General features: G+C 41.0%; 1 protein-coding gene across 1 annotated transcript; it reads left to right on the top strand.

The window, feature by feature from the left end:
• The first annotated feature begins 3,749 nt into the window (after positions 1-3,749).
• On the top strand, positions 3,750-7,319 carry LOC122739257 (plasma membrane calcium-transporting ATPase 2-like). Its single transcript, XM_043981067.1, has one exon. The coding sequence runs from the start codon at positions 3,750-3,752 to the stop codon at positions 7,317-7,319; it is 3,570 nt and encodes a 1,189-aa protein (XP_043837002.1).
• Positions 7,320-10,741: the final 3,422 nt, after the last annotated feature.

Here is a 10,741-nt window from a genome sequence, read left to right as displayed (position 1 = left end):
GTCCTATGTAACAAGGCTACTGGGAAACAATGTACTAAATTATCTTTACAACAAATCAGTACTCTGAGGGCCATGCTTCTACTCCAGGCTTCTCAGAATGTTGTTTCTCTCTTCGAGCACTTTTATCTGAGTGATTGTTTTTCTCTCAAGTTCTTTCTGAATTGAGTTTCTTCTTCAAGTTACTTCTCTCTGGGATTTTCCATGAAAACCTTTTCAGTAAATGAATGTTTACATTAGAAAGGATCAGAGCCTTACATCTTTATCCCAGTGAACATTTGAAGACCCTTATGCTATGAAATTTTTGTGGAACAGTTAGTTGCCCTATGAAGGGAAATATTTTAAGGGAAGTAGCATTAGATAAAGCTATAAAGGTAGCAACATATTGTGGGGAGCACTGAATGATGACATTAGACTTTATTCAGTAGGCCAGTGGTTTCCAAAGTGTAGTGTCACCTGGGGGACTATTGTATCAACCCAAGGGAGCTGAAGCCTCACCTCAATAGATGTGTGATCAGTCATTCAAAAGGTGGGAAGATGGGTTGAAGTCCACTCTTTTGGTGATAAGCAATCCATAGCCATTTGGGGAATTTGCCTCCAGCACAACTACACCTACCTTTATTCCCTAACACTTTGCCTTTTCTTCCTTAGATACAGGCTCCAAACTCCTCCCTTCTGAGTCAGACATTGGCCCCTCAGGGGTAATTAAAACCTAAATTAACCTTTATTGAGGTTCCTCAGCAAGTACCATTAAGAAAATTCTATCCTTACCTCTTGACCCCTAGATAATTCCACCGCTGTGGCAGATGTTCTTTGGAGGGTACTTCAGGGCCATGACTGGTAAGTAAAATCTTCACCTCCCCCTACCACCTTTTCATTTCAATGAGTCATACAGGATATACATGGTTTATGATCTGGATAGAAGATATACATTATCTTTCTCCCAAAACCCATCTGTCTTCCAAACTTACCTATTACTGTGAAGGGCACCTCCATTCTTCCAGGCACCAAGATTTTTACAACTCTGTTGTCATCTTCAACTCCTCATTTTTCTTCACCCTACATCCACATATGGGCTGCTAGGGGTGAAGTGGATAGAGTGCTGGGCTGGAAGTCAGGAAGACTCCTCTTCATGAGTTCAAATCCAGCCTCAGACACTAGCCTCAGTTATCATCTGTAAAATGAGCTGGAGAAGGACAAGTATCTTTGCCAAGAAACCCCCAAATGCGATAAAAAAGTTGGACATGACTAAAATGACAGAACATCATGTTCACATATCCTATTAGTTCTACCCTCACATTCCTCTATTTGTCCCTCTTCTTTCTACTCATACAGCTACCACCCTAGTTGAATGAATGACTGAAGCTTTTATTAAGCCCTTAACATATGGAAAACATTGTGATAAACATGGGAAATACAAACAGAAAAGATAATAGCTGCTCTCAAGAAATTCACATTCTAAGGGGGAGACAACATATATGGAAGGTTTCAGCTGCAAGTCAGATGGAAAGGTCCCATGGTCCTTAAGGTGAAGTGGAAAAACAGATGGTAATGCCTCTTCTTTAATGTAATTTCCACTAATGAAGTGACACTAGTTCCTGAGGTTGGACCATTTACCAATAGCAAGCACTTGCATGGGAAGAACTTTTCCTGGGTCTTCAGTAGTTGTGGCTGTAGCACCTGCAGGAGAAGGTGCCAGGCTGCATCTCCACACGGGTTGCTCCCCAGGGTGATGATTGAGTGTAGTGGTCTGGAATCATTATTGCATCTGAGACTCTTGGTTTCAGTATCCTGGAATATTTCCATCAGTATCTGAGGGGAGATTGTGATCAAGGTGGTGCTGCTTCCTGTCTCTCCTCCTCTACTACTCTCCTCTCTCCAGGCTCCTTGGGGTGCCTTGCTGCATCTGGGTTGGCTTTCTGGGGTCTTGGTTGGTTGTTAGTGGGGATAGTTGACCCCTTCTCTCCCTGAGTGATGGCTCTAAGGGCTGGGTTGGAAACAGGATTGGCGGTCTGAGGAGTACTGCCAGTCCCAGGGTTCCTGTGCCCATCTGCTGGTTAGTGGCAATTTTTCAGCAGTTGTTTTTTTGTTAGGATTATGTAAAACATTTTGTACCAGAAAACTTGAATAAAAGAAAAAATGAAAGAAAGTGAAAAATAGCATGCTTCAGTCTGTGTTCCATCAATATCAGTTCTTTCTTTGGAGGTTGGATAGTATGTTTCATCAATAGTCATTTGGGATTTTCTTGGATCATTGTATTGTTGACAATAGTTGTCTTTCACAGTTCTTCATCAAACAATATTGCTGTCTCTGTGCACAATGTTCTCTTGGTTCTGATCATTTCATTATACATCAGTTCTTACAAGTCTTTCTTTCCAGGCCTTTCTGAAATTGTCCTCCTTCTTATTTCTTATAGCACAATAATATTCCATCACCATCATATACCACAGTTTGTTTAACCATTCCCCAATTGATGGGCATTCCTTTGATTTCTAATTCTTGGCCACCACAAAAAGAGCTGCTAGAAATATTTTTGGACAAATAAGGTTTTTTTCTCTTTTTGGGGATGTCTTTTGGGATATAAGCCTAGCAGTGATATTGCTGGATTAAAGGGTATACATAGTTCTGTATGCCCTTTGGGCACAGTTCCAAATTGTTCTCCAGAATGGTTGGATCTTTTCACAACTTCAACAGTGGATTAGCATCCCAGCTTTCCCACATACCCTCCAACATCCAATATTTCCCATTTTTGTTACATTTGCCACTATGTCAGCAGTTGTTGGTAATGAGGAAGTTAGGCTCTCTCTCCATGGTGGTTTCTGCCCTCAGTGGTGTCTGTGAAGAAAGTCTGATGGCTTGTGAGACCTTCATCACCTCTTGACTGGACAAATACGTTTTATTTGGTCTACCTGCTTCAAGTCTTCCTCCTGTTCCAATCTATTCTCCATATAGCTACCAGTATAATTTTCCTAAAACACCATTCTGGTCAGGTCACTCCCCTATTAATTAACCTTCAGAGGAGAGGGAGAAACAGATTCCAAGAGAGAGAAAGAATAAGTGATAAAATAAGTCCTAGAGCAGCATGGCATTAAGGAGGCAGCATGTTGTCTTAGAAAGAACACTATAGTAAGATCAGAAGACTTGGAGTTCTGGTGATACTTTAATTAATTTATTAATCATTAATTAATTAATCTTTCAATTACTCTGGACCCCAGTTTCCTCCTGTTATTGCCAACTGTGGTGGACCTCAAAATTTTTATCATGCACCTTATTTGTAAAAAAATGTTTTGATCATGTAGCCCCAATATGTGCGTTTTTACTTATTTATAAATTATTTGCATGCATTGCTTAATAGCACTATTATTGCATTCTCAAACACACACAAAATAGAATGTTAAACGAGTAAGATCAAGATGAAATATATTTGATCCTAGTGACAATAGAGAGCCACTGCAGGTTGGACCTGTGCTTTGGGGAAATCAATTCCTTTTCTTGTCAGTAGAGGGAAGGTTGGGGAGGAGGTGTTTGGGATTTTTGTTTTGTTTGTTTGTTTATGTTGCACTAGCGAAGGTACCTCTCCACTTTAAGCAGATAGGCTTAAGTTCCATGCCTGGGCGTCACCATTAAGTTGGGGGGGGGGTCTTCAAGAGAGGGGAAGAGGAGCTTAAATGGGGAAGAAGGCCTTGGGTCTGATCTGGAAGGTAGGGGTGACCTGGTAAAGGGGAAGAGGTGAGAAGCGATGCTCAGGGCTTATGACCTTAGGCCTGGCGGGTGTGAACACCTTAGCTGGGGAGAGAGGAGGAGAAAGAGGAGAAATAGGTTCCGGTGATGGAGCACCCACCCCGATACTAAGCTCGTGCTGGGAGCCTCGAGGCTGGGTAGGACTAGAAAGTGTCCAGAGGCTCAGGTTGGCGGTTGCGCCTGGAATTCTAGGTGTCTGTGAGGTGAGGGTGGGGGGTGGGGTTGAAGTTGACACAAGGGCAAGCAGCCAAGCGAAGCTGGAGGGAGAGGACTTGGCAAAGCCCAGGGTGGCCAATGAGGCCCCCTCGAGTCAGTCGCGGCTCCTGGACACTCCCTTGAGGTTCTCGCGGGTTACAGAACCGCTGCTGCAGGTGAGCTTAAGGGACCTGGGGCAGCTGATGAGACTACGGGGCGTGGAAGCGGTGGAGCGGCTGGAGGGGCACTTCGGTGGCGTGTCGAGGCTGTGCCTGCTGCTGCAGACGGACCCCGAGCTCGGGCTCCACTCCGATCCCGGCGAGCTGAGCCGCAGGCGGGAGCAGTTTGGCACCAATGAGGTCCCAAAGCCACGGAGCAGATATTTCTTGGAGCTGGTGTGGGACGCTCTGCAGGACACTACGCTCATCTTCCTGGAGGTGGCAGCTGTTGTGTCGCTGGCCCTGGCCTTCTATGAGCCCAAGGTCAGCGGAGACACCAAAGGCTGCTATGTCAGCAGGGGCTCCGAGGAGGAGGAGGGGAAAGAGAAAGTGGTGCACTGGCTGGAGGGAGCAGTCCTGCTGATGTCAGTGGCTTTGGTGGTGCTGACCACAGCCTTAAACGATTGGAACAAGGAGAAGGAGTTCAGGCACCTGGAGGACCGAGTGGTCTTAAGTCAGAAGGGCAAGGTAGTGAGGAATGGCCAGATGCTGGAGGTACCTGTCAAGGACATCGTGGTGGGTGACATAGTCCCAGTGTCCTATGGGGACATGCTGCCTGCAGACGGCGTACTGCTCGAGGGGCAGAGCTTAAAAATGAATGAGAGTTCCTTGCCCGGAAGGTTGAACATGGTGAAGAAGTCCCCGAACCATGACCCAATTCTTCTGTCTGGGACCTATGTGATGGAGGGCTGGGGCAAAATCCTGGTGACTGCTGTAGGGCCCAACTCACAAACTGGGATCATCCTGACCTCTCTTGAGGCCAGTGCCCAGCAAGGAAGGCTGGAAGAGCAGAGAAAAGTCCCAGACTGGGCAATTCAAGGCAAGAGCTTCATCAAACCAAAACATTCCTACTCCAAAGCAAAGTCAGTGCTACAAAAGAAACTGACAAAATTAGCAGTCCTGATTGGCAAGTGTGGTATGTTCATGGCTACCATCACAGTAGTTACTCTTGTGACCTACTTTGTAATTAATACTTTTGTGATTGAGGGGCAAAAATGGACATATGGTTGTACTTCAATTTATATGCAATACTTTATTAAATTTTTCATTATTGGAATAACAATCTTGGTGGTGGCTGTACCTGAAGGTCTTCCACTTGTAGTTACATGGTCTTTGGCTTACTCGGTCAGAAAAATGATGAAAGACAATAACCTAGTAAAGCATTTGAATGCTTGTGAGATGATTGGAAACGCCACAACCATTTGCTTAGACAAAACTGGAACACTCACCATGAATAGAATGACTGTGGTCCAGGCATATATTGGTGAGAATCATTACCAAAAGCTCCCCAAAACCAATTCTATCTCAGATCCTATCCTGGAGTACCTCTTAAAAGGTATCACTGTAAATTGTTCTTATACTTCCAACGTCATTCTTCCCAAAGATGGTAAGAAGTTAGTACAACAAATTGGCAATAAAACCGAATGTGCCTTATTGGGATTTCTCCTGCATTTGGAATTGGATTATGAGAAAGAAAGAAACAAAATACCACAGAAGAGCTTGTATAAAGTGTATACCTTCAACTCAGATAGAAGATCCATGAGTACTGTATTAAAATTGTCCACTGGGGGTTTCCTGATGTTCAGTAAAGGTCCTTCTGAAATAATATTAGCAAAGTGTTGTAAAATCCTGAACAAAATGGGAACGCCTGTGGAATTGACAGAAACCAAAAAAGAAGAAATTGTTCAAAATATCATTGTGCCAATGGCTTCTGAAGGACTTCAAACAATTTGTCTGGCCTTCAGAGAGTTCTCAGATCAGGAAAAAGAACCAGACTGGGATAAAGAAGAGGATATAGTTACAAAACTTACTTGCATTGCCCTTGTAGGCATTGAAGATCCTGTTAGGCCTGAGATTCCAAGTGCCATTAGGAAATGCCAGCGAGCTGGAATCACTGTCCGGATGGTCACTGGGGATGACCTTAATACTGCAAAGGCTATTGCATTAAAATGTGGCATTCTGGACCTCCACCACAATTACTTGAGTCTAGAAGGCAGAGAGTTCAACAGGCTAATACATACCAAGCATGGGAAGATTGAACAGAAGCTTTTAGACAAGATCTGGCCCAGACTTCGTGTGCTTGCAAGGTGTTCCCCCACTGAGAAATACACACTTATACAAGGTATAATCAACAGTGATGTTTTGGGAATGAGGCAGATTGTAGCCGTAACAGGTGATGGTACTAATGATGGCCCAGTATTAAAAGTAGCAGATGTTGGGTTTGCTTTGGGCATCATTGGAACTGATATTGCTAGAGAAGCTTCAGACATCATTGTAATGGATGACAGCTTCACAAGCATTATGAAAGCGGTCATGTGGGGGAGGAACACTTACGACAACATCTCCAAGTTCCTCCAGTTTCAGCTGACAGTCAGTGTCGTGGCAATGGTGGTGGCTTTTATAGGGGCATGCGTGACGCAGGATTCACCTCTTAAAGCGGTACAGATGCTATGGATTAACCTCATAATGGATGCATTTGCTTCCCTCACCTTAGCCACTGAAAAGCCAACTGAAGCACTTCTGCTGAGAAAACCTTATGGAAGGAAACAGAATCTCCTGTCCAGTTCCATGGTAAAGTATATTCTGGGTCATGCAGCGTATCAGCTTACAGTCACTTTTGTTCTTATGTTTGTTGGGGAAGAGCTGTTTGATTTCGAGAGCGGAAGAAAAGCTCTTCTCCATTCTCCTCCTTCCACTCACTATACAATGATATTCAATACTTTTGTTATGATGCAGCTTTTCAATGAAATTAATGCCCGGAAGATTCATGGTGAGAGAAATGTCTTTGAAGGAATCTTTGACAATAATATCTTTTGCATCATTGTTGGGGGAACATTTGCCTTACAGTTCCTCATTGTACAATTTGGTGGGAATGTTTTCAGTTGCACCAATCTTAGTCCAGACTTGTGGCTGTGGTGCATTTTTCTAGGAGCAGGGGTATTAGTGTGGGGTCAGTTTGTAACCACAATTCCCAACAAGTGTGTGGAACCCCTTATAAGGTTGATGGGTGAAAGATCAGAAGAAAAGGCTGATACCATTTGCCCTATTGCATCAATGACTGAGGACCTATTGTGGGTTCAGAACCCAAGCAGAATCCAGAATCAGAAAAGACTAATACAATCATATCATTCTTACTTTCACAGGAGTGTGTCCCAAATTACCCACTGACTAGGAGAACAAAGCCATGACATCGACAAATGTTACTTATTTTCAATACCCTTCTCCAAACAAAACTGCAAATTCACTCCTTTATCCTTTCCCAGATATAAGGTTTGGCAGTGAATGCAAACTCAAGTTATCTGCATTGGCAGAAAAAAGTAAACGAAACATCTTAAGGGATGTTCTTTGGGAATGGACAATGTGAACACAGTCAGAAACATATTAATTGGATGGAGAGGTAATACAAGAAATATCTAAGGGAACTGAGAGGCATTATTTATAACATTTTCATTTTTTTTCAAAACAGCCTCATAGGTCAAGAATAAATGTGTGCATTAATATTTGCTGTTAATCACAAGATTGGGTCACATATGTTATAAAGAATAAAACCCTGTTGAGAAGGTATAGATTCTGGCTATTCCTGTTCTGCTGTAAATTAAAAAAAAATTCAGTCAGCAAACCTTACCCTTTAAATAATGCTATATTTGGAGGAGTAGGGAGTTTCCCTGGAACCTGTATTGACTTTTTCCATGTTATATATTGTATAAAAATAATAAATGTTATTATAAAAACATAGGTGACAGGAGTGTTTTATAAAAACAAGCAGTTGTGATCTAAAGTTACTGCTTTTTTCATTAATTTTTCACTGTCTAGCACACTAGGTTATATTTGCTTCTTAAAGTCAACTCATAAAAATAATGATAATAATAAATGAAAACCTTAGCAGTCTTGGTTAAGTGATCCAAATGACAAATGGAGCAGAGGTATTGCAGCATATCTGAAATATACAGCATATCTGAAATATCCTAAGAGATAAGGAAAGTTAAAGGAAAGAGAAGGGAGAAAGGAATACATATTTATTAAATGCATACCATGTGCCAGACACTGTGCTAAGCACTTTAAAAATATTATCTTATTTGATCCTCACAACTCTAGGAGGTAGGTATTATTATTATTCTCATTTTGTACATGAGACAAACAGAGGACAAGTGACCTGTTCTGGGTCACATAGCCACTAAGTGTCTGAGGCTGGATTTTAACTCAGGTCTTCATGACTCCAGGTCTTTGGAAAAAAATGAGGCAAAGTCACGTCTTTTGCCCATATGATACAAGGAAATACATCAACCTTCTGCTTTATTTTGGCTTTGGAGTCTTTTTTTTTTTTTTTGGTGTGAGGCAATTGGGGTTAAGTGACTTGCCCAGGGTCACATAGGGATTTGGATTCTTTTATACAAATAAGGGAAGATATGTTAAGAATTTTATGTCCTTTTACTTCCTGTATGTATCATTGATACTCTATAGCACAGTCAAGGTACTTAGTTTCAGAAAGTATGCTCTAAGTCCTGCACCTGTAAGTAATTTGGGGGTAAGATGGAGCACTGAGGGGTGGTGAGCAAGATGAAAATTGTATCCATCCCTTTCCACATTCCTGTGTATAGATTTTTTTTCTTGTAGAAGTTGAAATCAGTGTTTTAAAGACCTCTAAGGTTTGTTGGGAAATTTAGAATTGGACCCAGTAGTTTTCGTTTCATAATGAAGGTGTAGTTACCTCCTAAACCCTCCTCATTTGATCAGCCAGTCAATCAAGAAGCATCTTTTTTATTGAATAGAAATTTATTTTCCAAAATACTTGTAAAAACAAGCTTTAACAACAATTTAAAAAAAAATTTGTGTTCCAACTTCTCTTCCTCCTCCATTCCCACCCCCCCACCCACCCACTAGAACTCAAACATTTCAAAATAAGTTATACATAGGTAGTCATGGAAAACATTCCCACATTTAATACACATTCGATTGTAAGCTCCTTGAAGTCAGGGACTGTCATTCCCTCTTTTTGTATCCCCAATGTTTAGCACAGGGAATGGCACATAGTAGGTGCTTAATAAATGTTTATTGACTAACATCTATGGTATGTATAAGCACTAGGCTAGATTAACCTTGAAGGGGTTAAAAGAAACAAGATGTGCCTTCTGTCCTCAGTGATCTTTGATGAAAGTTAAACTTCACATAGCATTGAATAAAAAAGGTTTTTAGATATTAAATCATGTTAATAATAAAAAGTATTTGGTTTGTGGTCTATAATAGTCCTAACCCATGTGAGCTAGCAGGCAAACTATAGTTATTCAGGAACATCATATATGTGCTAGATAGAGGAGACTGAAGTCAGAATTGAGGATTGTGGGGTGGGGAGAGGTTGGGAAAGATTTGGGGGAGATGTAAGGAAAAGTTTCGAATGCTATGAAAGAGCTTTGAGATATCCCCCAAAATGTATCATATCTCTCTTAGCAAGGTGGCTACATCATACACGTAGTATGACATGGGAGCAAGTCATTGGACAATAATATACCTGGTGACTTTTGACCTTATAAAAGCTTGGGTGGCTTCGAGCAAGTCACAACTTCCTTTGGCCTTAGTTTTATCTTAGTCAACTCTAAAATAAAAGACATCCTTTCCAACTCTTGCTCTATGATCCTATTTAACTTAGGAGGGGAGGGGAGTTTTATTGTTATGGGAAAAGAAAAAGCATTTCTTTTGGTAATATTTAAAGTTTTCTAGGAGCATTTGAAAAGTATGCAGCATTTCTATAACTATATACAACAAAAATGATTGGAGCGCATCTCTAATTTTCTAACTGGGATTATACATCTTTTGAAAAATAGAGTATTTTGTGACACCAACACTGCTAGTTTGTATCATTAACAGTATTTTGGGGAAAGTATTTTAGGGGAAAAAATCAAGAAATGTAGTAACTCTCCTTAGAGTCAACACTTTTGGAGAATTGTTAAATATCAATCATATTTATATGCAATGAAGTATGTTAGAAGTTTGTGCTTTTTAAGTTAAAAAGTCTTCATGAATTTACTTTGGGTTTCTTTTTCTTTTAACATGTTTTACTCTTGCAAACTCTTCTTGTGAAGAGTTACCAATTGACTCAACACAAACCAATTGATTTCTCTAATAAATTCTTAGAAACCTTTTGATCTATCTAGGGTCTCTATAGCTGCAGTTATGTGGCATTGTAGGTTGACTTGCCTCTCAGGTATGATAATCCATAAAATGGCTGTGTTAACCTCAAGTGTCTTCCCAGCCCTAATCTGGCCTATATTCTGCTACCAGAGTAATCTTCATCAAACACATTTTTAATCTTCTTTCTCCCCTGCCCCCAAACCTTCAGTATCTCCATAACACATATGCCGATATTGAGCTTTCAAAACTTTCCATAATCTGGATGCATGCCATACCATCCCTTCACACATTTTCTACTATTCACCAGTGTGAATCCCCACTTTGCTCAGGCACATTTTTTTCAGTATCACCATGTATGCTCACTACTGCTTTGGTGTTTTTTGTTAATATTTTCTTGGCATTTAAAGATTTCCTGTCTTACTTGCAGCTTTTAATTCTTATCCATCCTACCTAACCATTTTTCA

This window comes from Dromiciops gliroides, chromosome 2 (genome assembly GCF_019393635.1).
Source record: "Dromiciops gliroides isolate mDroGli1 chromosome 2, mDroGli1.pri, whole genome shotgun sequence".
Classification (NCBI taxonomy): Eukaryota; Metazoa; Chordata; class Mammalia; order Microbiotheria; family Microbiotheriidae; genus Dromiciops; species Dromiciops gliroides.
This window is presented reverse-complemented; position numbering and strand designations above follow the sequence as displayed.

Coding starts and splice junctions, on each gene's coding strand:
- LOC122739257 (XM_043981067.1), top strand. CDS start 3,750: ATGACCTTAGGCCTGGCGGGTGTGAACACCTTAGCTGGGGAGAGAGGA.